General features: G+C 45.7%; 4 protein-coding genes across 5 annotated transcripts in view; 3 read left to right on the top strand and 1 right to left on the bottom strand.

Moving 5' to 3' along the window:
• ANKRD27 (ankyrin repeat domain 27) overlaps positions 1–7215 on the bottom strand; it is a 46693-nt gene extending 39478 nt beyond the window's left edge. For both annotated transcript variants that reach the window (XM_058529068.1, XM_058529070.1), the window contains exon 1: positions 7107–7215. The gene's annotated coding sequence lies outside the window, so the exon portion shown is untranslated. The remainder of the gene's footprint in view (positions 1–7106) is intronic.
• A 296-nt stretch (positions 7216–7511) lies between these two features.
• On the top strand, positions 7512–9889 carry RGS9BP (regulator of G protein signaling 9 binding protein). The gene has a single exon (XM_058529073.1). The coding sequence runs from the start codon at positions 8301–8303 to the stop codon at positions 9006–9008; it is 708 nt and encodes a 235-aa protein (XP_058385056.1). The 5' UTR covers positions 7512–8300; the 3' UTR covers positions 9009–9889.
• Positions 9890–18983: 9094 nt separating this feature from the next.
• Positions 18984–27481, top strand: NUDT19 (nudix hydrolase 19). Its single transcript, XM_058529076.1, has 3 exons — positions 18984–19874; positions 24863–25070; positions 25940–27481. The coding sequence occupies exons 1-3, from the start codon at positions 19176–19178 to the stop codon at positions 26143–26145; spliced, it is 1113 nt and encodes a 370-aa protein (XP_058385059.1). The 5' UTR covers positions 18984–19175; the 3' UTR covers positions 26146–27481.
• The window catches only part of TDRD12 (tudor domain containing 12), a 108695-nt gene continuing 106043 nt past the window's right edge, over positions 25007–27658 (top strand). The window contains exon 1 of the mRNA XM_058529075.1: positions 25007–25070. Within this exon, the coding sequence (XP_058385058.1) occupies positions 25047–25070 (24 nt within the window). The 5' untranslated portion in view covers positions 25007–25046. The remainder of the gene's footprint in view (positions 25071–27658) is intronic.

Genomic DNA, 27658 nt, shown 5'->3' on the forward strand with positions numbered 1-27658 from the left:
AGTTTTAAGCCACTAAGATTTGGGCTGGTTTGTTGCACAGCAAAGGTGGCTACCTAAAACCACATCCTTTCCAACTCCAAGGCCATAAAAATACTCCCTAAAATCTTTAAGAGTCTTAAAGTTTTTCATTTTTAGTCTTCAATTCATCTTTATTTTTATATATATGATAAACTGAGCATTTAATTTAACTTTTTTCCATATGGTAAGCTGTCTTAGCCTGTTCCGGCTGCTATAACAAAATACCATAGACTGGGTGACTTAAACAACACATATTTATTTCTCACAATTCTGGAGGTGGGGAAGTCCAAGATCAAGATGCCAGCAGATTTGGTTCTGAGTGAGGGCCCACTTCCTGGATTGCAGACAGCCGCCTTCTCACTGTATCCTCACATGGCAGAAAGAGAGTTCTCCTATCTCTTCCTCTTTTTATGAAGGCATTAATTCCATCACGAGGGCCCTACCCTTATGACCTAATCTAACTCCAATTAGATCCCAAAGCCCCACCTCCAAATATCATTACACTAAGGATTAGAGCTTCAACATATGAATTTTAGGGGGGCCACAAACATTCAGTCCATAGCATAAGCCAATTGTCCCATCATCATTTGTTGAACAGTCTACCCCTTTCACACTGGCTGATAATGCTACCTTCATCATACTCCAAGTTTCCATACATTTAGCCTGTTTTTGGGCTCTACTCTCTTTCAATGGTCTAGACCAGCACCATCCAACAGATATATTACATAATTACATATGTAATTTTAAATTTTCTAGTAGCCACATTAAAAAAGAAACAGGTGAAATTAATTTTAATAATATATTTTATTCATCCTAATATATCCAAAATATTCTATTTTCAACATGTGATCAATATTTTAAAATTATTAATGACATATTTTACATTCTTTTTTACTCCTACTAAGCCTTCAAAATCTTGTGTCTATTTTACATCTACAGTACTTCTCAATTCATATTAGCTACCTTTCAAGTGCTTAGTAGCCACATGTGACTAGTGGCTATTATATTAGACAGAGCAGGGCTAGACCACATTATTTTGCATGACTACAGTTTCATAATAAGCCTTGATATCTCATAGAAAAAGGCCTCCTCCCTTGTTCTCCTAAATTGTCTGGTTATTCCTAATTCTTTACAATATCATATGAATTAGAATCAGCTTATTGATTCCATGAAAAATCCTGTTGGGATTTTTATTGAAACTGCACTAATTTTATGGACTGGAGAGTCAACATCTTTATAATAATGAATCTTATCCATGAATACGGTATGTCTTTCTATGTATGTCTTCTTCTATGTCCTCCAATTAAATTTTCGCCATCAAGATCATAGATCATATATAACTTTTTTTGTGTGTATGTGAGGAAGATCAGCCCTGTGCTAACATCTGCCAATCCTCCTCTTTTTTTGCTGAGGAAGATTGGCCCTGGGCTAACATCCGTGCCCACCTTTCTCCACTTTATATGGGACGCCGCCACAGCATGGCTTAACAAGTGGTGCATCAGTGCGCACCCGGGATCCGAACGGGGGAACCCCAGGCCGCCGCAGCAGAGCGCGGGCACTTAACCACTTGCACCACCAGGCTGGCCCCCGTATATAACTTTTATTAGATATTATTTATACATTCTGTATAGACTTGCTCCTGTTGTGAATGGGGCCTCCATTGCCCCTGGTCTGCTCCCCTTATCTCACATCAGTGTGGTTTTATTGAGTTATGACTCACTAAAGGCTCAGATAGCATTTTTTAGCAATAAAGTATTATTTTATTAAGGTAGGTACATTGTTTTTTTTAGAGATAATGCTACTGCACGCTTAACAGACTACAGTATAGTGTAAACATAACTTTTATATGCATTAGAAAACCAAAAAATTCGTGAGACTTGCTTTATTGGGATATTCGCTTTATTGTGGTGGTTTGGAACTGAATCCGCAATATCTCTGAGGTATGCCTGTATGAAAAATGGGCACAGGAAAGGAATCAGAGTTCTAGCCATGTCATTCCAGCCCTCTGAGCCTCCATCTCAGTTTGTACAATTGAGAATATGAATACCTGTCTTGCAGGATTCCTATCTACATGCCACCTTCGCTATTTTTGCCATACTGCATACCAATGTACCACCACTTACTGCTGGCCCACACGGTGCCTTTGTGGGAAATGGAAAAAGGCACTCCAACTTCCCAGTCCCGCAGTTCTGTGCCAGGGCACATGGCTTGGTAAGCAGCTCACAGGCTGTATCAGCCCCAGTTTGCCAGCACCTCCCCTCCCCTGGGTAGGGCACCTGTGCAATGAATAACCTGCACAACTGTACACAATGGCTTCACTGTTAGTGTCTGACCTTTTACTTTAAACACGTACTTCCTTTGAAAATTTACTTTAAAAAGAACCCTATTACTACTTTATTTTTTTTCTTTTTATTTATTTATTTATTTATTTATTTGTGAGGAGATCGGCCCTGAGCTAACATCTACCAATCCTCCTCTTTTTGCTGAGGAAGACTGGCCCTGGGCTAACATCCTTGCCCATCCTCCTCCACTTTATATGGGACGCCGCCACAGCATGGCTTGCCAAGCACTGCGTCGGTTCGCGCCCAGGATCCGAACCGGCGAATCCTGGGCTGCCGCAGCGCAGCGTGCGCACTTAATCGCTTGCGCCACTGGGCCAGCCCCTCTATTACTACTTTAAATGGAAAAACAGTATCACTTCCCATAAAGAGAAGATGATCTTAAAATTAAAAATTATAAAAACAATTGATATTACTTAAAACCTTGCTGGATACCATTGCTTGCCAAAGGTTCTGAGCTTGAGCCTGAGGCCTCTTCTCTTTATTAAAAAGAGAAAATTAGCAACTATTAAAGAGCATCAAGTAAACTTATCCTTGACACAATCAGATGAATGAAATATGAGTGAAAAACTGAATTACTTTTTCACTACGTAACAATATTCCAAAATGCCTCCTTGGGAAAACACCAGAACAGTATGCATAAGTGCATTATGAATTCTATCCCTTATGGTTAATGATAAAAATAGCCACCATTCGAGAGCATCCTTGGTCCAGGCACTGTGATAACTTCTATACATCCTCATCTCATTTTATTGCTCATGATAACTATAGGTAACTAACTACAACTAATGCTCACAATAAGTAGAGGTATCATTAGCCCTATGTCACAGATGAAGAAACTGAGGTTCAGCTGGCCAACTTGAGGTTACACAGATGTCAGAATTTATTCTAACACCCATCCCTTTAACCACTACACCCATCATGTAAAATAAACATGCCTGGATCAGGGGTTATTGCATGAGCCACAGATGCACAGATTCTATACTTCATTTCCCCCAAAGGAAAAGTCCCCCTGACAGACATCCACACAGAATTCCCTCAGTCTGGCCTGGCCAGAGCTGTCTTGGCTGCAGGCCTTCCTGAGGACCGCCTGAAGGAAGCCCCTGCAAATCCTCTTAGGGAAAAGATCCTAGCCTGAAAATGGCTACATATAATCCCTTCCTGGACCCCAAAGGCAGCTCTGCAACAATTTAGGTATTTGAACTGTTGAATTCAATGATTACTGGAGCCCAGATAATCCTTTTATGAGTCCCTACCAGAACAACTGGATAATGTAATTTTGCCAGAACAGAGTCACAAGAAAACAAAATTCTTCCTGGTTCCTGATATAGCTGGTTCTACACGGCAGAGCGCAAAAGTAAAGATGCCTGGGACAAAAACCACATGAGAAACAGGATGAGACACGGTCAGACTAAAGCTAGGAAGGGACATTCCTTCTGCTCCTCAGGCAAGATGCTGGCAGAGCACCGACACCTCTGCCCCTAAGATGGAGGTGACAAGGGCAGGCGTTGATGGAGGAACTAACAACCCAGCTGGGAGGCAAGGAATGTGCACCGGAAGAGTCAAACACACCCAGAACAGTGCTGGGAGAGGTAAGGACCAGACAGAGAAGGGAGCTGCAGGGAAGGGAGTGGGCGTGGGGAGGGGGCAAACATCCCCCGCAGGGACCAGAGCAGGGCCACAGGTTCAGGAGGCAGGAACAGGTTCCTGTGGACAGAGAAAACCTACAGGTAAACTTTTTTGACAGGATGAGAAGATGAGTCCAGGGAAATAATAAGAATCCAAACAGAGAGGGGCAGCAAGTAAGGGAAAGCCCTTGAATGCCACATCAAAACACTCCGTTCAGATGAGTGAACTGTGTCAACACAAGCCTCTCAGCAAGCACTGCTGGTGAATGCTTGCTGTTTTTCAGTCCCAAGTCATCTGCTTTCTCTTGCACATGAGTCCTCCTGCTTGCCAACGACAGAACCCTCTGTCCAGGAGCAGGGCTTCCAAGAGCTCTGTCCAACACTGTTCTCAACCTTTCTGTCCAGTGTTAAAAATATGTAATGATCGCATACAATCTGGTGCTTAATACCAGAGTTGACTTCTCATACAGGGGTACATGCTTAAAAATAATTTAACACCCTGACAAGTTTACTTACAAGAATTAAGTTTTATATTTGAAAATAAGATGCAAAGTAAACTGACTTTTCCTTGTAAAAATGGAAAGATGAGTGAATCCTCTAATAAAATTCCTTAAAAAAAAAAAAAATTCCACCCCTACCTAAGCTCAAATGAGGGGATGATTTACAGAAAATCCAGTGAAGCTAGTGAGAGATACCAAATAGCCCTGAACATGAGCTATCTGAGCTTACTCTACGAACAGGAGAGCCAGGCGAGGCCTCAAACCAGTATCGGGCACTTCAGGAGGCGCTGTGCACACTCGTGGTTTTGTGGTCTTCAACCGTCCTGCCAGCCAGGATGAGTCTGAGTGGTCAGCGACCATCTGGTGACAGCGTGCAGCCTGGCTCAGCAGAATCCTGCACAGGAAAGTCTGCACCTCCCAGAGATGCGCTCCCTGCTGAAATCTCACTGCTCTGGCTGCTCCCCCGTTCCAGGGCCTGACCAAAGACCCAGACCAGGTGTACTTTCCAACTGATGAGCGATATTCTCCAGTTGATTTAATTTCTGGTTCAGAAGGAAAAAGCAAAAAGAGAAAACTTTCTATTCATCTATGTTTAATACCAAACGGAAGCAATTTGATGATGTAATGTAGGGTATTACAGTCACTGGTGTCCTTCTGGCCTGTAACGTCTATGGATCCTGTCCACATTTTTCTCAGAGCTCTTCTTCAAAGCACCCAGACTGCGCCTGGCTGCCCGGCTCACTGTACGTATGCAGTAACTGTGTGTCCACTTGAACAAAAGGATATTGGGGTCTCAGAGGAAGCTCAAGTTCCCAGGGAAGGATCATCTCTCACAGGAGCTGCAAATCCACTGCCCATATCTAGGGGAGGGTGAGGGGCTGCCCCCAGGCAGCCATGCAGGCACTGGCAGAAAGCCAGAAACAGAGTTGGCTAAACACAGTGACAGCTGGAATGTGGAGGGTCACAGAGGGAAAGGAGGCCTCTGGGCTGGAAGAGGGGTGTGACCACCGAGGGAGTAGGAAAGTCTGGAGGAGCACAGCTGTCCCTCAGAATGCCACTTCGTTGCCCTGCTCCTGGAGCTGCAGGTAGAGCCACCAGCACCCATCTCCCTGCCAGCATCTTGGGCAGAAGGGCAGGAGCTCCAAGGGCCACTTCTCAGTGTCTCTCAGATGTGGAAGCAACTTCAGGACAAATCATGTCCGGATTCCTCAAGTCTGAATCCTTTCTAGGTCTGATACCTACCATCACATGGTCACACTCCTCTGCTCCTCTAGGAGAGGATGAAGTCAATGGACACCAACCTATCCTGGCAACTCATAAACAGAGAGGGAGCCCCGTCACAAACACCAATGGCGCCCAGACACGTGAACAAGGACCCAGCAGCTGCCCTCATGAGGGCAACACAGTCCAAGAGTCACAAAGAGGCACGATCAAGACCTTGACCCCAGGCCCTATGCAGACACTACTGCTCGCTCCTCCAGCAATGCTGGGAGGCAGGACTATTTCAACTGACAAGCCAAGGTGGGGAGAGCTCACCCCAGGTGTCTACCCAACTTCAGAGTCCCAACTGCTTTCCTGCCACTAGGGCTCTTCAGAAGTGTCTGTTCCTGCTCTGGTCACACACTTCCTCCACCGAGGCCTACCAGCTCTGCCTCCTGGATCTCACACAACAAAGTGATCCTTCTAACTCTGAGGTCTGTGCAGGATTCTTGCACCACCTCCCCTCCACTCTCTACTAGAGGAACTCTCATCTTCTCTACTTGGCATGGTGCACCTCTCACTTCTGGTCTCCCTCTGCTGTCCACAAAGCTCCCCAAAGAGATGGGTTCTCCCTCCTTCTACACATTTTATCCTGAAAACTACTCTTCCCCTGTCAAGGCCCCCATTCGGCCGGTGGGTGGCTGAGACCCTTCACCGAAGAGAATGGCCCAAGGCCCGGTGCCCCCAAGCGGTGGCGACAACCGGCCGCCTAAAGGACGCGCCTATGGGCAGTCCGTTTTCAACGAAAAGAACTGAAAAGACCCAGAGTGCAGAACATCTCCTGGTGCTTAGGAGTTTTCCTGGAGTAATCTTTACCCAGCAGGACCAGGAGACCCCGCCCCGCGACAGGCAGGCAGGCAGGCGGCGATTCCCTCGCCCCTCTCCCGCACCTTCATCACCCCTGGGGGCCACAAAAGACGGCCTGAGGCGCCGGACCCCCACTCACAGCCTCCCTTACACCCGCCGGGCCAAGCCGCCCGCAAACCACAGAGGCCACTGAGGGCATAGCGACAGCCCCGCCCACTGCCCCCAAGTCTCAGCTCCCGGGACCCCGGACCCGCAGACCCGTCCTGGAGCCGCGGGGGTCAGAGGGCGCATTCTTCCCCACCCCAACCCCAACGGACACGAGGGGCAGAGCGAGCCCGGCGGCGGACCGGGCTCGGGAGAGGGCGGGCAGGGCAGTCCCCCCGGCGAGGGGCAGGGGTCTTGGAGGCCTCCCGCCCAGCCTGGGGCACCGGCCGCGGAGAAGAAGGAGCCCCTCGCCCTACCCCCTCCGGGGCCCCGCCCGGCCTCCAGGCCCCGAGGCGCAGCCGTCCCGAGGGAAGGGCAGCGCAGGAGCAGACAGGAGAGAGGACACTTACTTAAAAGGCTACATAGTTTCACTCCCTGCCCTTCCCGGACCGCCGGTGACACGGGCTCGGACCTCAAGGCCCATGACCTCAGCGCAGCGGCTTAGCTCCACCGCCCACCGCCTTACTCCACCGTAGGGCGGAGCCGCGCCTCAGGGCCCTCGGTCAGCCCAATGAGCAGCCGTCCTTACCCAGAGTGACGTGTGCGCAGAGCAATCATTGAGCCCAGTCAGCCGAGGGTGGGGCTCAGGCGGTGCACCGCGCTTCCTACTCAGGGTCGACCAGCCCAGAGCCGCCGACTGCGCATGCCCGTGACGGGAGAAGGCGGGGCCGAGGGCAGATCTGACACTAGGGGTGGGGTCCGAGCTCCCTCGCTGGCAAGTGGGCTGGACCCGGATGGGGAGACCCGGGAGCCGTCCGGCCTCGCGGATCGCCCTTTATTGCTCACTTTAGAGGACGGAGGTGCCCAGTCCTATGAAGCACACCACTCCTGTCGCTGGCAGGGTCTGGGAGTCAGGGTCCCTGGGTTCTACCCCTCACTCGCACGGACGTTGCGTGACCTAGGCACCCTTTTTTACCTGGGCCTCAGTTTCCCCATCCATAAAATAGGGGAGGGCTGGATCTGCCAAGCGCTAGTATTCCAGAACTTACAGAACTTACGTCGGATGCGGAAGAGGGGGAGAAGGGGACCTACACGTGACCTCCCCTCGCGGGGCCCCGCCTATCCCTGGTCCAGGGGATGGAAGCGCCCAGCGAGGACGGGCGGGGGTGGGCGGATCCTAAGAAACCCGACCTGGCCGCCCTTGGCAGCGGCTAAGGCTGAGCGCAGCTCGGCGGCCGGCCAGCCCTGGCGTCGGCACCAGAGGAGGATGGGGACCGCAAACTGGGCTTCGCAGGGGGCCACCGTGGAGGAAAGGGCCGTGCAAAGACTCGGCGTGTGACTCAGAGCGCATCTGGGAGGATGGACGAGGGGACGGGAGGCAGCTAACGGAGCTTCCTCTCTGCTCCCGGTCTGCGGAGGCGCACGTCGCGGGTCCCGAGCGGCCCCCGTCGACAGCAGCGGCAGCGCTGAGCTAGTCTCGGGCCATGAGGAGCGCTCGGACCGCCCAGCCCGGGGCTATAGTCGGGTCTGGCCGCGCCCTGCCGCGCTGAGGGCGTGAGGCCGAGAGGGGCGCGGGAGGCCGCGCTGCGCCGGAGCGCACCGCCATGGCGAGGGAGGAGTGCAAGGCGCTGCTGGACGCGCTCAACAAGGCGACAGCTTGCTACCACCACCTGGTGCTGACCGTCGGCAGCTCGGCGGATTCGCAGAACCTGCGGGAGGAGCTGCAGGAGACGCGCCAGAAGGCGCAGGAGCTGGCAGTGACCACCCGCGCCCGGCTGACGGCCGCGCTGCGCGACCGGGGCCTGGGCGCCGAGGAGCGCGCCGAGTTCGAGCGCCTCTGGGTGGCCTTCTCCGGCTGCCTGGACCTGCTGGAAGCCGACATGCGGCGTGCGCTGGCGCTAGGCACCGCGTTCACGCTGCACGCGCCGCGGCGGCCGCTCGTGCACACGGGGGTGACCGGTGGTGCGGAGAGCATAGCGGCGCGCGCCCTGAGCGTCCGCAGGCTGCGGCACGAGGCGGAGCGAGACTTCGACGTGAACGACCTGCACGAGCTGGAGCGGGAGATCCTTCAGGTGGGCGAGATGATCCACGACATGGAGATGAAGGTCAACGTGCCCCGCTGGACGGTGCAGGCCCGGCTGGCAGCGGGCGCCGAGCTTCTATCCAGCGCCGGCGCCTCTTCGGCGGGCGGCGTGTCCATAGAAGAGCGCACGAGGCCCTGCGACCTGAGCAAGGCTCTGGCCGCCGCCGTCTTCAGCGCCGTGCTGCTGGTGGCTGTGGCACTAGCCGTGTGCGTGGTGAAGCTGAGCTGACCCGACACCCGACGGCTCCCCGCCGCCACAGCGTCCTCCCCAGGGGTAGCCCTCCGGGAAAGACCGCAACCCGGATGGAAATGGGATCTGGCATGTTTAAGGGAAGCGGTTCTAAAACCCTGTGTATGTACGTCTCCACGCGTATTTCAAGCACACATCTCCTTGGGCAGAACATGGTTTCCTCTTGCTGGCCGGGGAAGTGTTAATTTTGTGCGGGCCGCCGGCGTATTGCCACTAATATATGCAGGAGCTTTATCCCCTATTAATAGAAAACCGGCCACAGTGACCCCAGATTCCTCCGAGTTAATGCGTTACCGCATGTGCTGCTGGGGCGTGTTTACACTGAGGCTGAGTTTGGGGCCCCCACCCCTGCCGGCGATACCCACTCTCCGGGTGGGGCACTTTGGAAAATGGGGTGAGGTCAAATGAACTGCGGAAAAGGGGGCTGTTTTGCTGTGTGTAGGTGGTGGTTTTGTTTCTTACGCAAGAAACAAATTGCAGTAAGATGTAAGCAGTTTTTATTACCTTAATCCTTTGGGGCCTAAGTTTAGGAGGGTGTGCAAATAGCAATTTATCGCAGTGCTTTCTCTATGGCTCACGATTGCGCTTTTTGGCGGAATTTATCCATTAGTCACCAAAAGCAGCTAGAAGAGGTTTGGGGTCGTGATCTCCCGCGCAGGGTCTGACTCTACTTAGGAAACCAGAGAAGGGCTGTTGAACCTGCCCTCAGGGGCTGGGATCCACTGCACACTCTTGCCCATGGAAAAGGAGCGGGGCAAGCTTTGGGAAGGACTACCTGGCGTTTAAACAGGCACTGTCTCCTTCGCTGGGGCTTATTTTTGTTCCAGAACTAGAGCAGTTGTTGATCCTCCTTTGGGGGGGGCGGGGCTGGGGAATCCTCTTTGGAGTCCTTAATCCTATCTATCCCTTGGAATTTGCCTACTGGCCAGTAGGAGATCTAGCTGTGGAGGGAGCTTCACAGCTCCCTGACCCCGACACTGCTCCCTGAGACAGTAAAGTCGCATCAGTGGCGCACAGAGGTTTTGAGCCAATTAGCCCTGAGACTGGGTTAGAATGTAACAGCTTTAACTTGGAATTTAAGAAGCTTTTTACAAAAATCATTTGGAAGAAAAATCACATAACCACATTGTGGACTATCAAAGCTGGTTTTTTATAAAGGACGTTTGGTCACGAATTCATACTTGCCAATGAGTCAAACATAGCGGTCTTTACTTTATATACTTAGGTTGCGAAATATACATCTGCATCTATTTTTAAAATCCATCTTCTTGAAGACAGGAGGTCATGGCATAAGCTACTGTAACCACAAGTGTAGATGACAGAAGTTAAGTGGCCCCTGCTTCTTTTGGTCACTAAATAAGAAAATGTGGATCCCAGGCTGAAATTTACCTGAGAGGAGCCACCACTTCCCATGTGTAGTTCAGAGAGAGCATTGTTGGGGAAGTAAGGCTGAGAAAACAGAGGCATTTAACTCTAAAGATAATCTGAAACAAAACCCAGAGACTGGTTTGATTAAAAACTGACAAGGATTTTTTTTTTTCTTTTTTACCCCAGAAGTGAGAAGGGGGACCAGGAGGAGGGAACTGGCAATTTTTCACAAGGGCAGGTTGGAGAGCCAAGGGGCAGAGAAAAATAGCAGCAGGAGTGCTCTCTGGGCACCTGGTCCTAAGGGCCCCCTCCCAGCCTAGCCGGCTCCACTCCCCCTCAGCACAGAGACTCTAGTACCTTGATAGAGAAAACATGGGATCTGTTTGTGTGTGTCTGTGATAATGGTGTTAAAAGACCCACAAGGTCTTAAGCCAATCAAAAGTTTTACAACAATAACTAATAAAAAGAACTCCTTCTGCCTCATCTAGTCTGGGCGAATCTGAATAGGGGCTATGTCAAATTCTTTTGCACCTGCATGCCCAGGGTACTTTCAGAGATGACACAGAAAGTTTTCTAACTCCTTTCTTCCTCCTCCCACACACGCCGCAACATGGAATCTCTGCCACCTTCCCCAAAGTCTCATCTCTCAGGCATGAGGAGGCTGGGGCATATTGTGACCCAGTGTTGGAAAATATCCCTAAAAAACAAGCCCTAAATATATTCTGTTTTTAAGACTGTGACTCTGTTCTTAACAAGGTGTTTTGGTTCATGAAAAAAAAGAATTGTTCAGCAGAACCTATTCAAGAAACAACCCATCAGACGTTGTGTAATCCCTAGAGAGCAACGGACAAATTGCTTTGTTGTCACTCTTTCCACCCACTTGGAAAATCCTTGAGTATTTGCTTACATGTGCAATCACATGTGTACCTGCTTCTAAGAGTCCTCTGCTCACTGAAATTAGTGATAAAATGTTGCAAAAAAAAAAGCTAAATTATAATAAACATATTTATCCCGTGAACCTGTTAACCTAAACAACTCTTTGACCTTGAAAATTTTAAGTATTCATAATATTTGCCATTATTTGGAGTTATAACGTTGCCTAGTAGAACTTTTGCTATATGATGCAAGCAAAATCACTTTCTGCTTGAGGAATAGGACGCTGTCTGTCTCCCTACTCTCATTTCTACATATAATTCAAGAGATCACTTTCTGACTGAAGCCTGATTCAATTTAAATGTTTGATATTAAAGTCATTAATTTTCTAAAAACATTTGGTATGATCTTATACTATGATACAAGTGATAGGAAAAAAACCCAAAAATTCAAAATGTTTAGTATAGGTTATATATGATGAGGTCAATGTCAAAGTCTTTGGTAGAGAATGCCTACTTTCCCAAATTAAAGGTACAAGTAAAAGGATAGATCTTTACTTCCGAAGTTAAATGCTATAAATCTCTTGTAAAGTTAAATATCTGAAAAGAGAAAACATTCCTGGCTTCTCTTTTGGGAAAACAGTACTGCTTTATCTGATCTGAAGAAGACAAGAACTTGGAATGTCAAGGCACTTATCATGGGAACTTTGAACTGTTGGCTAGTAATAAAAAAAAAAAAAAAAAAAACTAGTAATGTTTGTAGGAGAAAAATGATGCCTGGCAAACTCTTTTTTATGTGCTCTAAGAACTGCTTTTCAATGCCTAAAGGGAAAATATTTTTGGTAAATAAAATTAGAGCATAAACCTCATGATTTACCTAAGGTTGACAGTAAGCTGCATGAGATATGTGTGATGTTGAATGACTGAAAAGTAGTTTTGGTTAAAGAGAGTTTTGGTTCGCATGAAGACTCTGATATCGCTGCATTTTCCTTTTCAATGTGCACATTGATACATTTTTAGGTACTTGGTTGCTTTTCAGAATGGAGTTCTCTGTTCTGTAGATGCTTGTTAAAGAGTTTGAGCCCCAAAGTATGAGCCTATATGTCAGCCTGAGAAATGCAGGGCTGTGGGACTCGCCTCTGCATTCCTTTGGGGAGTGTCTCCTCCCTCAAGGCTGGACCAGCTGCAATGGGCAGGGGCTCTGCCTCTTTCTCCAAGTACCTCAGACAAGTCACTGACCTCCCTGTGCCTCGCTTCCTTCATTCGTGAAATGGGGGGGGCCTGACTGATTAGCTCAAAGGTCCCTTCCAGAGCTTAAAACGTTTAACGGAATGCAATTAAACAAGAAAGAGTTATTTTGTGTGTTTGGATTTTTTGGTTGTTATTGTTGGATTTGGTGCATATTGAAATGGAATCTTACAGTTTGATGGTTATTGTCTAAAACTAGTCTGTTGGTAAAATTCCATATGAATTTAAAAAATCAGAATGAACTAATCTTACTGTGAATTTAGTCCATATCAGAATTAGTGGATGGACTTAAAAACAAATTTGTGTAAATGCTACTTATTTATAGTATTTAAATTAGATTAGGAATTTAAATTCAGACTCTATGTCTGAGTCCAAGAAGGCCTAGCATTTATTCAAGTTTGTTTTACCCAGTAATTGGGATACCTCAAGTGATTCTGATAAATTACAGATGTGAAACCGTCATTTGTCATGGAGGCTGGGAGAATCCTGTTCTGAGTAACCTGGTGCCCTCAGAACTGTAACTGCATTAGCTGCGTCATGTTGGGAAGCATGGGTTGTTTTGCATGTGGCATCAGATCCAAGGTGGAATTAAAGGCTTCGTGTCTACTGTTTGAATGATGCTTCTAACTAAAATGCTTATTAATAAGTAAAAACTTAAAGATAACATGCAGCATTTATAACTTTTATTCGGAAAAGTCACCCTCAAATGATTCAGCAATCAACTATTGTGATTTTTAAAAAATAACCTTCATTTTCTTCATGCACATTTGAATTGAAGTGAATGTCCTGATCAACATATTTACCCTTCACAGATTTCATTACATAAAGAGATGTTCAGAAATAGCCCAGGATTATAAATCGCCAAGTGCTTTTCCACAATACGATTACACTCATCTTTTAATGCAGGATGGAATCCGAGAAGAATAGTAGGTTTCCACATCAACGATCTTTGGCTGTAGTCAACACAGATCAGAGTCATATTCAAATACTGTTTCTTTGCTCTTAGACACTGACCAAAGGGCAGAAACTGACCACACGCCACAGCCCTGTGTCCAAGAAGATGAGGGGGATTCCTGGAAACGCATTCCTCTCTTTCATTTACTTATTTTCATCTCATTCCACAGAGGATTCTGGGTGTTTTCATTCAGTACTATGGTATCTTGGGCATCCTTGTTCTTTGGTGTTTAAGTTTAGAATTTTATAACAATAATGGTTATATGGTAAATGTAAATAAGCCAAATGAGAGCTCCTGTTGGCAAAATGATTTTGAAGAGTCCTTTTAATATGCTGTTGCCAGAAAGCAAAGTTGAATGTCCCCTGCCTATGTGTATGTGTTAGGCATATACAGAAGATCTACAAGGAAATATCAAGAAATGAAAATACTCTTTAAGGTGGTGGGATTATGAATGGTGTTTTTTCAGATTTTTATTTAATGTTGTTATATTGTTTTTACAATACAATTTTGAATGCTCTTATCATCTAGAAAATGTTATTGTTATTAAAATATAAATTTTAACAGTTAGGGTCTCAATTATAATGAGAAACTATTTCAGAACCTTCTCCCAAAAAAGCAAAGCAAAACACCTTTGGAATCTTACCCCCAGGGAATCAGAAGCACATATATATACATATTTTTTAATTAAGTATAGTTGACATACAATATTGTTTTAGTTTCAGGTGTACAACATAGTGATTCAACATTTATTTACATTACAAAATTATCACCCTAATAAGACTAGTATCCATCAGTCACCATACAAAGTTATTACAATATTGTTGACTGTATTCCCTAAGCTGCACATTACATCCCTATGACTTATTTTTTTTTATGACCAGAAGTTTGTACCTCTTATCCCCTTCACCTATTTTGCCCTTCCTCTGGCAACCACCAAATTGTCCTCTGTATCTATGAGTCTGTTTCAGAAGCGTGTTTTGAAATGTAGTATTAGGAGGGAACAGCATTGAGATTAAGAGCAGACTATGGAATAAGGTGCACCTGAATTCAGATCCGATCTCATTGAAGAAGTTCCTTAGTTTCTCTGACTTAATTCCTTTATCTTTACAAGGCAAGTAATAATACGGTATATTTCATAGGGATATTGAGATGAGACTTTTTCTAGGCACAGCACTCAATAAATATTGGCGGCCACTGCTGTTATTATTTATCAGACTGCTTCAGAAGTTCTAAAAATGGGATGGTTGGGCAAAAGACACAACATATGTGAAAACATTTAACTTTCTATAACTTAGGTAAAATCTACTAAAAATCAATTTGAAGGTTAAAACTAGGTAAACTTGTCAAATGAGAGAAAGTATGTTGTATAAGGGTCAAGGTTACAGAGGGAAATTCAGGTTGATCTAGAAGTTGGAATCTGCACATTTTAAAAGTCAAATCTATTGAGGTATAATTTAAATACAGGAACATTTACCCTTTTCAGGTGTGCAGCTTTGAGTTTTGACAAATGTACGCAATCATGTAACTACCACCGCAATCAAGATACAGAATGTTTCCGTCACCCCCACAAGCTCCCCCACGTCCTTTTGTAGTCATCCTTTCCTCCCATCCGAGGCTCTGGCAACCACTGATCTGATTTCTGTCCCTATAGTTTTGCCGTTTCCAGACTGTCACACAAATGGAATCCATATATTTTTGAGAAAACAATGTTGTGAGCATTTTTTAAACCTTTCTCAAAAAACATTTTGAGGGGCCAGCCTGGTGGCATAGTGGTTAAGTTCACACACTCTGCTTCAGTGGCCCGGGGTTTGTGGGTTTGGATCCCAGGCACGGACCTACACACCACTTATCAAGCCATGCTGTGGCAGGCGTCCCACATATAAAGTAGAGGAAGATGGGCACGGATGTTAGCCAGGGCCAATCTTCCTCAGCAAAAAGAGGAAGATTGGGAACAGATGTTAGCTAAGGGCTAATCTTCCCCCTCCCCTCAAAAAAAACCATTTTGAGAAATAATTTTCACACAGTGACTCTTGGTGCGCAGGATGTAACTGGTCATTCATGGGTGAATTTTTTTGAACTGCAGTGACAGGCCTTGGTTTCTAGGCAGGTTGAACGAAGTCTCCTGCTACCACTGAGTCTCCAGCCGAAGTCATCTCTCCATGGCTAGCCCTGCAGATCACGTTCTCTTCTTTTCTTTCGTTTTCAACAGAAAAACATGATAAATAATGGATAACAGAAATGAATTTGGGCTCGCTGAACTAGAGATTGAAATAAAAGCCTGCTTGGAGCTATAGGTAAGAAGCAACATGACAAGTTTGGAAAATTTTTTTTTCTTTCAGAATTATGCGTGTTCTAATAAACCAAATAAGGAAATTTCTTATTGTAAAGATAGCTGGGATGAACCAGTAGAACGTAAGACTTTCTTATTGTAAAGATAGCTGGGGAGGACCAGTGGAACACAGGAACAGAGTCAAATGTCCTTACCTATGAAGTAAGCAACTGTTGTCATAAACAAAACAATGCACTCTCGTGACCAAGTGGCACCATGGTATTGCTAGTGCTAGTAGGGGATGGCTGCGTGCACTTACTGTCAGGCCTGGGGTAGCGGGCACTGTGCCCCTGGCAGAACAGGGCCAGGTGGGGCGCTCTGAGAGCATGACGATAGGCTTGGAGACAGATTCTGGCAGGTGTGTGATCTTAAATAAATCACAATGAACTGTCTTTTTATCTCTCTTGCCCATTTTTCTACACAATTGGAGGTTTTTTTCTTCTCCATTTTTTTCTAACTCTTACTTCTTTGTCACAGGTATTACAGATAATTTTTCCAGTTTGTTATCTTAAGACTTATGGTGTTTTTTATCATAATGAAGTTATAAATATGGAGAGAGTATGTCAAATTGGTCAATCTTTTCCCTATTACTTCTAGATTTTGAGTCAAAGACTATAGAGGAATTTACCTGTTTTTTTCTAACGCTTAGCTGGTTTCATTTTTTATCCACTGTGGTAGCCAGCCTCCAAGATGACCCCAATGATCCCCACCTCCTGCTATTTTCATGTAGTCCCATCCCATATTGAATAGAGCTGACCAGGGTAACAGTAGGATACTGTGGAAACGATGAAGTGTGACTTCTGAGGCTAAGTCACCAAAGGCACCATGGCTTCTTTCTTCTTCTCTCTCGGACCACTCTCTCTGAGGGAAGTTCCCTGGCAGGTCTCAAAGACATTCAAGCAGCCCTATGGAGAGGCCAATGTGGTAAGGAATTGAGGCCTCTGGCCGATAGACAGGTGGGTGAGACATTGTAGAAATGGATCCCCCAGCCCCTAGTCAAGCCCCGGCTGACACGCTGACAACAATCTCACAGGAGATACTGGGTCAGAACCACCCAGCTAAGATGCTCTCAGATTCCTGGTCCACAAAAACTGTGAGATGTTTATTGTTTTAAGCCACCAAGTTCTAGAGGAATTACTTAACATCAGTACATAAGTAATATATCCATAAATTAATTTTTCCTGTGAGCAGAGCACACTAGATTTGAATATGATATTTGTATCTCTTTTGCTGCTCAGGGTCTGTTCTTTGCTTCTGCTCTGGTTCTTAGCTACATTTCAGATAACTTGAAGTTATAGGATGTGTCAACTGGTACTACATCATCACAGAGCCTCCTGAGTAAGAGCGACATGGCAGTGTGCAGTTCTGGAGACTGTTCTGCGTAGGTTAAGATCCAACCAAAGTGCATGGTTTTGCTATGCACTCCAGGACTTGGTCATCTTACTCAGGAGTAACCAGCTTTTGGGAAAACCAGCTGATATAGAAATAAACATTTATGCGTACAAAACAATGGTTGTTATTTTACAGTGAGTAGTGTGTCTTAAGACAACCACTCTGTGAGTGGTTTCTCATCTGTAAAATGGTAAGAGCTATTTCCACCTCATAGGGTTTTGTGAGGATTATACAGCTAATACTTACAGAGTTCCTAATACCTCACACTCAGTAAGTGCTTAGTAAATATTATTACTCCTGGGATTGAAGGACTGTTACTTCAATCTCCCAAGCCAGAACTTTAACTCCTTCCTTTCCCTTGCTCTGCATATTCAACCAATTACCACGTTACATCAAGTCAAGATTAAATATTCTCTTAATCATTCCCTTCTCCCCACCTCACCCCCTCTCTACAGCCACTGTCCTAGGTTAGGCCCTCATTATTTCTTGCCTAGTGCATTCCACAGGCCTCCAGTCCAATCCAATGGAGTCACCATGCTGCCGTCAGGGTGACCTTTGAAGATATGAACTTGATCATGTCACCAGCTTTCATGGCTAATAGCACTGGGATGACCCGGGGAGTAGGGGATTGTTAAAATACAGGCTCCAGAGTGCCACCCGACTCTACAACAGATTCTGAAATGATTGTTTCAGAGCAGAAAGCTGCATGCAGTTGGAAGCAGTTTAGGGAGGAGGTCTCCAGCTGTGGATTCTGTAGAGACTCAAGGTGGATGAAAATTGGCAGACCCTCCCAGTAGGACATGTGACCTCCCTTGGCCTCCATACCTGCTTTTCTCAACATGTGGCCCCATTTTCTTGTTTCTGGGCTGCAGTCAGTACACAGGGATTTGCACTCTTAGAAAACAATGCTAACAAAAATCAACCTAAATACTGGTGGTGCCATCTGTGGATTCTCCTCCAGGAATTGACCCACATCAAAATGACAGTTTGTAAATGAGGCTCAGCAAGAGTATAGTCTATATCTCATCCCAAAATATAATGAATGTGTGATCAATTATAACAGCAATTGTGAGAGAAGCTGTTGGCAACTGATAAGGAGTGGTAAAAGAGAAGACTCAAATTGAAACAGGATCAAGTATCTCTTGGAGGTGGGAGTGTTACAGCTTCGAAAAATGCAGAGTGAAGAGAAACTCCCATCTCTAGGCCTGGATTAAACATCTCCCATGAAAGTGGAAATCATCAAATGATGGAAGATGCTTAAGGTGGTCTCAAGTGCCCTGCCAGTAAAAGATGTCCGGAACACAAGACAGATTACCCTGGGAAGCACGGATTCAAGGAGGAACTTTCACACTCAGGCTGTGCAGTAGGAAACTTATTTGGCACGTGGTTCATCCATCAGTTTCTTATTGGTGGGGTTCACGTGAGCCCGTAAAGCTCACCCACTTGCACTTTGGACCTCTCGGCCCTCCCACCCCAAAAAGAAACACATCCTTGTGGTGACGCGTGGTTTAAGGCAGAAAGTCTTAGCTCTGAGGTTTTGGTGGGGTGGGCGTCACCAGGCCTGGGTTTGCATTGCCTTTTCACCGCGGCCGATCATGGGCGCCCCTGAGCATTCCTGCTCCTGATGCGAGTGTCCTGAGTGGGGATGATGCAGCCTTCTTTTCAGGCGACTGTGAACGACAATCCCTGGCCGGCGGCTGTGACAGCCTTCGTCCCGCGAGAGTGAGCGGGGGGAGAACTAGGGCACTCAAGGAGGTGCTTGCTCGCGCCGGCGCCACGCCCCTCTCCCGGCGGGAGCCGGTGAAGGACGAGCAGCCCGGGCTCACCGAGCGCCCGGTGCCCGCCCCGCCCGGAGTTCGTCCTGCGAGACACGGGCCTCCGTCCTCAAGGCCGGCAAGACCGCCGGGGGCGGGAGGATCAGCGCCCGGGAGCTCCCGCCGCGCCAGAACCCGGAGCCCGGAAGCCGCGCGCCGCCGCCCGCCATGAGCGGCCCCCTGCGGCCGAGCCCGAGCAGCTGGCGGCGCGCGGCCTCCGTCGTGCTGGCGGCGGGCTGGACGCACCCGCGGCCCGCCGCCCCGTCGCCGCCCGCCGAGGGCTTCCGGCTGCTGCTGCTGCAGCGCGCCTCGAGCCAAGGCTTCTTGCCTGGGGCGCACGTCTTCCCGGGCGGCGTGCTGGACGCGGCAGACCGCTCGGCCGACTGGCTGCGCCTCTTCCAGCCGCACCACGGGCCGCCGCGCTTCGGCCTGGGACCGGCGCCGCCACCGCGCGCCGCCTTCCCGGAGCTGCCCGCCGGGCCCGCCGCTGCCGCCGCCGTCGCGGCGCTGCCGGATGACGTAGCCCTCCGCATCTGCGCCATCCGCGAGGCCTTCGAGGAGGCCGGCGTGCTGCTGCTGCGGCCCAGGGGCTCGCGGCCCCCGGCGCGCGAGCCGGGCCGCGCCCTCGAGCCGCCGCCCGGCCTGGCCGCCTGGCGCGCCCGCGTCCGCCGCGACCCGCGCCACTTCCTGCGCCTGTGTGCGCACCTCGACTGCACGCCCGACGTCTGGGCGCTGCACGACTGGAGCGACTGGCTCACGCCCTTCACGAGCCCAGGCGGCCGCCGCTTCGACACGGCCTTCTTCTTGTGCTGCCTGCGCGAGCCGCCGCCCGTCTGCCCAGACTTGGCCGAGGTGGTGGCCTACCAGGTAGGGCGTCCTCACGGCGCCGAGCGGCGAACCGCGGGCACTTGAGGGTGCGCGCCCCGGCCGCAGCCTCCCGACAGGCCGAGACCCCAGAGGCTAATCCGGCCCCTCAGGGCCGGGCAGCCAGGACCTCGGTGAACGGGCAGGGGACGCGGGCCGCAGCCAGGACCTGGGTGAAGTGCCCTCTGCTTTCCCCCTCGCAGCCCTCAGGCCTCGACCCTGTGTCCCCACGCGGTCCCCCAGCAGCGCCGCTGCAGGGATCGCTGCCCAGGCGCCAGGCTCCTGCCCAAGCGCCTCACGCGCCTTAACTCACTTCATCCCCGCGGCAGCTCGGTTCTTGTTTCTCGGAGAACGTACTCTATGTGATTTGACCCTTTTAAAATTTATTGAGACTTGTGTTACGGCCATAAATATGGTCTACCTTGGGGAATGTTCCCTTTGCACCTAAAAAGAATGTGTATTCTGTGTTTGATGGAGTGTTTGTAAAAATGTCAATTAGGTTAAATTCCTTGATAGAGTCTTTCGGGTCTTCCATGTCAATTTCTTGTTACGTCGGATAGAGAACAAAGCTGAAGTCTTCGAGGAATTTGTCTTTTTCTCTTTTCAGTTCTAGCAGGGTTTGCTTCGTGTATTTTGAAGCTCCCCTCTCGGGTGCTGATAGACGTTTAGGACTGTTAAAGCTTGATGGGTTGACCCTTTGATTGTTATGAAGTATCCTTCTTTATCCCTGGTAGTACTCCTTATTCTGAAATCTGAAGTTTGTCTGTCTGATACTAGTAGAGCCACTCTACTTTTCTTTCAGTTAGCAATAGCATAGTGTATGTTTTTCCATCCTTTATTTGTAACCTATCTGTGTCTTTATATTTAAAGTGTGTTTCTTGTAGGCAACATGCAGTCTGGCTTTTTTATCCAATATGACGATTTCTGCCTTTTAATTGGAGTGTTTAGGTCATTTATGTTTAATGTTATTATCAATAAGGTTAGATTCAAATCTAACATCTTGCTGTTTGTTTTTAACGTGTCCCATCTATTCTTTGCAATGTTTTTCTTTTCCTGACTTCTCTTAGATTATTTGAGTATTTTTAGGACTCTATTTTAGCTCCATTATTGACTTACTAACTGTACCTCTTTGTGGTTGCTCTAGGCTTTGCAATAATCATCTTCCACCTCATGTATAGTGCTGGAACCTTACAACAGTATACTTACATTTCTCCCCTGCCGTCCTTTATGCTATCGTTATCATACATTGGACTTTTATTGCTATTATAAACTCTACAATACATGATTATTTTTACCTTAAACAGTCAATATGTTAAAGACTTTGAAAATGAGGAAAAACTGTTGTTGATGTTTACCTACATGCATACCATTCTTAGCACTCTTCATTCTTTTTGTAGATTTAAATCTACATCTGGTATTCTTATGCATAAAGGACTTCCTCTAATGTGTCTTGTATTTCAGATCTTCTGACAATGAATCCTCTAAGTTTTGTTTATCTGAAAAATATTTTATTTTGCCTTCATTTTTTGAAAAATATTTTGGCTGGCTATAGAATTCTAGGTTAACAATTTTTTTTCTGTCAGTACTTAAAGACGTTGCTTCATTATTTTCTGGTTTGCATAATTTTCTGATGAGAAGTCTGTTTTTAACTCTTTTGTCTCTTTGTACATAATTTATGGTTTGTTTTGTTTTGTTGGTGTGTGTGGCTACTTTGAATATTGCCTCTTATTTATTGGTTTTCAACAATTTGATTATCATGTACATGGGTTTCTTTCTTTTTTTTTTCTTTTTGGTGAGGAAGATTAGCCCTGAGCTATCATCTGTTGCCAGTCTTCCTCTTTTTGCTGAGGCAGATTGGCCTTGAGCTAACATCTGTGCCCATCTTCCTCTATTTTATATATGGGACGCCTGCCACAGCATGGCTTGATGAGCCGTGTGTAGGTCCCGGCCCGGGATCCGAGCCTGCAAACCCTGGGCCGTGGAAGTGGAGCTCGTGAACTTAATCACTATGCCACCAGGCCAGCCTCTTTCTTTTTGTTTTATTATTTATTTATTTTTTCAAATATTTTTCACTTCCCCTGATTTTCTGGGACTCCAATTACACGCATGTTAGACTACTTGATAATGTCCCATAGGTCACTGATACCTTGTTCATTTTTTTTTCCAATCTTTTTTTCTCTCTGTGCTTTATTTTGAATAGAGTCTATTGCTATTTTTCAAGTTGTCTGTTTTCTTGTGTAGTATCTAATCTGCTGTAAATACTATCCACTGTATTTTCGTTGCAGATATTTTTCATCTCCAGAAGTTCCATTTAGTTCTTTTCAAGTATTTTTTGCTTCTCTCATCATGTTCATATTTTCCTTTATGTCTTTGAGCCAGTGGAACATGCTTGTAACAGTGGTTTTAATGTTCTTTTCTGCTAATTCCATCATCTCTGTTATTTCTGGGTCTGTTTTTGTTGACTGATTTTTCTTCTAGTTATGGGTCACATTTTCTTGCTTTGTCCTAGGTCTTGCAGTTTTTGATTGGATATTGGATATTGTGATGTTTAGTTGAGTACTGGATTTTGTCATATTCCTTTAAAGATTGTTGGACTTTTCCTGGCAGGAGTTAAGTTATTGCAAATTAACTTGATCCTTTTGAGGTTTGTTTTGTAAGTGGTTTTAGTGTAGGTCTAGTAGCCTTTATTCTAGGGCTAATTTAGCTGCACTTCTAATGTGCAACCCTTCTGGGGTCTACTCATTGCCCCTTATATTCAGCAAGGTTTCTCCCCTGTGGTTGGAGGGAATTTGAAAAGTTCCTGGCCCTAAGTGAGCCCTGCGAATTATTAGTCTTAAAGCTCCCAGGTAATTGTTCTTTTCTCAGGAATCATCGTTTTCTAGTGTGTGCTGTGGTTTGGGGATTCTCTTTAGGCAGAAAGCACTCACAATGGTAGAGTTCACTCATTTGTTTTCCTTTTCTCGCAAATTACAGTTTTGCATTTTTCAATGTCCAGAAATGGTAGTTTCATAGCTTTTGTCCACTTCTCTATTGTTTATATTATGTTGGGGTAAGGTAATTCTAGCATTCAAGGCTGGAAGAGGAGATTCCATAAACAATTTTTTTTTTTTTAAGAACATTTTATTTCTTTTTTTTTTGCTGGGAAAGATTCACCCTGAGCTACCATCTGTTGCCAATCTTCCTCTCTCTTTTTTTTTTATCTCCCCAAAACCCCAGTACATAGTTGTATATTCTAGCTGTAAGTCTTTCTGTGTGAGCCGCCACCACAGCATGGCTACTGACAGACGAGTGGTGTGGTTCCACGCCCGGGTACTGAACTTGGGCCGCCAAAGCGGAGCGTGCTGAACTTTAACCACTAGGCCTTCAGGGCTGGCTCCATAAACAATTTCTAACCTGGTCCAGGCTGGTGGTTCTCAGCAGGGGATGATTCACCCACCCAACCCCGGGGTATTATTTGGCAGTGTCTGGAGACATTTTTGGTTGTCACAACTCGGGAATTTCTACTGGGTAGAGCCCAGGGGTGCTGCTAAATATCATTCAGTGCACAGGACAACCTGCCACAACAAAGAATCATCTGGCCTAAAGTGTCAATAGTGCTGAGGTTCAGAAACCTGGTGATAACAGAGTGGAATTTAGAGCCCCCTGCCCCCCACCCCCCGATTTTGAATCCCAGATTTTCTAGTTAGAGGAGCTTCCTGAATTTCCTCATCTGTAAAATGAGAGTATGCAGGGTTGTCCTAAGGATTGGAAATATTGTATGTAAAGTATTTTGAGCAGTGCTTTACTGCTCAAACTTGTTGGTTACTTGTAAAGCAGTAAAGCACTGCTCAAAATACTTTACAATAAGTAACCAATAAATAAGTTCTTTTACCCTATGGATTGGACTAACCTGAATAGGTTGAATTATGTGGGTTTATGCGTTTGTTTAACCTGTCACCTTGATTGTTATCACTGAACTCACTTGGAAGTGACAAAGCAGAATGCTTGGTAAATAACTTAGAGATCCAGTGGTCCTTTGAGGTCCGAGCTTTGTTTTTCAAAATGCAACCTTGGCCAACTTCAGAATAATCTGGGGTGCTTGTTAAACATAGGTTGCTGGGCCTCACAGATTGAAGATTTAACAGGTTTCTCAGGGGCTATTTAAGCACATACAAGCTTGTAAACCTTTGGCCTATAGTTGTGCAAGGCAGAAATCACTTTCAACTCCCTGGGTTTGGGCGTGGGAATCAGTTTCCTGCAGTGAAGTGGATATTTAGTGAACCAGTTAAAGGAAGATCTTTTGGAGTTATTCCATATTTATTGAATCAGCTCTTTTTATCTAAATATGTATGGAAGGAAGGCTTGGGAAGGAGGGCAGGTCACAGCAGTGAGGCAAACACTGTCTGGTTGATACCCTGCTATTATTACACTTGTGGGACTGTAGACTGAGTCATGCCTGTCGACCTTCCTGAAAGCCCCTATTGCTTCTGACTCTTTACCCCCATTGTAACATGTGACACACATCATGTTACATTTTGTTTCCTGAAGGCCCCATAGGGCCTGAGAGAACTTTGTCTTGTCTACAACCACATCTCTCAGGGCTCAGCCAAGGCACTCACTTATGGGAGGAACAAATGGGCACTAAATTCTCAATCTGCTGTCCTGAGTTTACATTTCAGAGTCATCTTTCCTTTGGGAGTGACCAGAACCACCTTGCATTCTCAGCATTTCCTGCCTTTTATGCTGAAAAACTCTCCCACGTCAACCCTTGGTGATCTATTCTGGTTTATTTGCTAGTTCTCAGAATCACTGTCCTAATAATCAACCTCTTAAGGTGATCAACCCAGCTTTCTTCACTGAATCTTTTCATGTTGTCTCCGAGGAATCTAGTAAGACACATTAATGAATTAATTTTACATCTTCAATTAGATCTTAGGCACTGGTCTAATGATCTCCAATCTTGCATTGTCTATGGAATAAACCTTAGGAAATCCTACCTTTGTCTTCCACAGTGGTCATCTCCATCAGAGGCAACTGAATGTTTCGTAGCAGAAAAAATTTGGTTGGCACCCCCACAGTTCTATGAAATAAGAAGACTGGAAAACTTTGCCTCTCTCTCTGACTTGCACAAGTTTTGTTTGGATCGTGCATTAGAAGGGACGGAACGGTGGCTGCCAATCACATTATTAACCGCTGATGGGAGGCTCCAGCTTTTACCAGGTAAATGCTATTGTTAGTATTCACATTTAATGCACTGGCCCAGATGGCAGCATTGCCCGACACAGAGATGTGAATTACAGTCTGTGTTTCACACACTACGGCAGTATTAATTAAATAAGGTCAAAGTCTATAAGATAGCCATAGTATTTATTATAACCAGAAGTTCTGAATAAGTCTCTTTATAGACACACATGTACATTTATGTAAATATGTTTCCTAGACATTGACAAAGTTCTTTCTCATATATGATCTCACTTTTTTATACTTTAATTTTGAATCACGAGAACGTGTTAATTGTCAGCTTATTTGAATTAGGAGTTTGTTGGAGGTCAGTTGTTGGGCAAGTGCAGGATGGAGGTTTTGTTCAGAATGGGGCTTTGTGACCTGTCTTATGGCTACCTGTCTCAGTTCTCAGAAAAGTGATAATATTTGTTACTTATCCTACAGTGGGACATTTTAGCAGTTTTGATGTGTAAATGATAATTTCTCTCATTAACCTTAAAATTATTAGAGCAGCTCACATTGAAACATCAAAAATGTATGGATATCAAGGCCAATATTAATATTGACTGGGTTAAAGAGAGTCATGAACTAGTATAAAAGTTATAGTTCATGATTAAAAAATACCAATCATAAAAATTTATGTGCCCAAAGAAAATTCTTGGCTGGAGATTGGGGAGCTGGGGGTGTGTAGGTATTAAAAACACAAGAAAGAAATTGAGGTAAGCTTATAAAATTAGGGTTATTTAACAACTATCTCAGTTCCAAATACATGAAATAGATAAAAATAAATACAGATTTATGTGTCACTAATACATTGGAATGTTTTATAAAATAACACTTTGTGGAATTAAAATACTATTTTTCAGGTGATGAGCTATACTTAGAAGATTCAGACTTTTTAGAAAATCTTTTGTCCACTGAAAAAAAGAATGAAGAAATTGTGAAGGAAGGCAAGAAACTTCACCGAATAGTGATATACAGTCGTCATGTTTATAGTATCTACGTGACTGTTCAGTCAGCATATAAACACGTTTATCCTAAGAACTATGTAGTAAGTAAGAGCCGTTTGTAGAGTACTGCTTATTTGTAAACTGGCCTACCTGATGGTGTCCTAATGAATAATGAAAGTTGACTAGCTTGCTTGGAACGTAAGGAACTTTGGGCTATAGTTTTTCATATTTCAAGTATATTTTGGAGCTCTCTTGCTTATTTTATTCTTTAAATCTTACAGTATTACACAAGTGTAAAGAATTAATGATCTCGTTACCAAAACGAGAAAAAAAATTTCCCAAGGGTTTCCACTTCTGTATTGTTTTATTATCAAAAGGTTAAACAGGGCCTAGCCCAGTGGCTTAGTGGTTAAGTTCGTGCACTGCACTTTGGCGGCCTTGGGTTTGCAGGTTCAGATCCCAGGTGCAGACCTACACACCTCATCAAGCCGTGCTGTGGCAGCATCCCACATAGAAAATAGAGGTGGATGGGCACAGATATTAGCTCAGGGCCAATCTTCCTCACCAAAAAAAAAAAAAGTTTAAATAAGATGTTCTACCGCCATTGTCTTTTAACTGTCCAGTATATTAGCACTTTTCTTGATGTGCCTAGGAGATTGATCCATGAATTCCTTAAGTTTTCTGCAGAAATTAATTTAAGGGTGTCTGATTACATGGTGAACAGTAGACCGAGATGACCTTCAAGTGACAATGTCATTATTTTCTTATATCTTTAGCCTGATGATTAAGATACAGTTCTGTTCAAAACCAAATGGCAGGGGCTAGCCCAGTGGCACAAGCGGTTAAGTGCGCGCGCTCTGCTGCGGTGGCCCGGGGTTTGCCAGTTCGGATCCCGGGTGCGCACCGGCGCACCACTTGGCAAGCCATGCTGTGGCGGCGTCCCATATAAAGTGGAGGAAGATGGGCATGGATCTTAGCCCAGGGCCAGTGTTCCTCAGCAAGAAAAAAAAAAAAGAAGATTGGCAGATGTTAGCTCAGGGCCAGTCTTCCTCACACACACACACAAAAGAAACCAAATAGCATTAGTTACTAGGTTTACCAAATTGGAAACCAATTTCAGTTACTATTTTAAAGAAATAGGAAGCCATAAAAAACTATGATGATTTTTACTATGGAATGCTAGTTAATGAATACAAAGAGGTTAGAGAGATGCAGCGTTTAAAAGTATTTATTAATGATGTTTATTTTCAGTATTTTTAATATGGGTAATTTTTTCATGTCCTCTTAAGAGAAATAATATTCATTGATTAAAGATGAGAAATGGTTAAGACACTAATTCTATTTCAGATCTTTGACTATATTATGCATTGTACAATGGATTTCGTTTTCCATGAAATCTTAGTTTTCCTACCTATAAAATAGAAGTATTGATAAATAAAGTTTATGTGTATTGTTTAATCCTGATTAGAGGAATATGTTTAGATCAGTGGTTCTCAACCCCGGGTACTCGCTCACCCTTCAGGGGACGTTTGAAAATGGAAACATTTTTGGTTGTCACAACTAAAAGTGAGATGCTACTACCACCTAGTGGGGAGAGGCCAGGGGTGCAGTTAGGTATCCTACAATACACAGGAC

The sequence above is a fragment of the Diceros bicornis genome, chromosome 34 (genome assembly GCF_020826845.1).
Source record: "Diceros bicornis minor isolate mBicDic1 chromosome 34, mDicBic1.mat.cur, whole genome shotgun sequence".
In the NCBI taxonomy this organism is placed as follows: domain Eukaryota; kingdom Metazoa; phylum Chordata; class Mammalia; order Perissodactyla; family Rhinocerotidae; genus Diceros; species Diceros bicornis.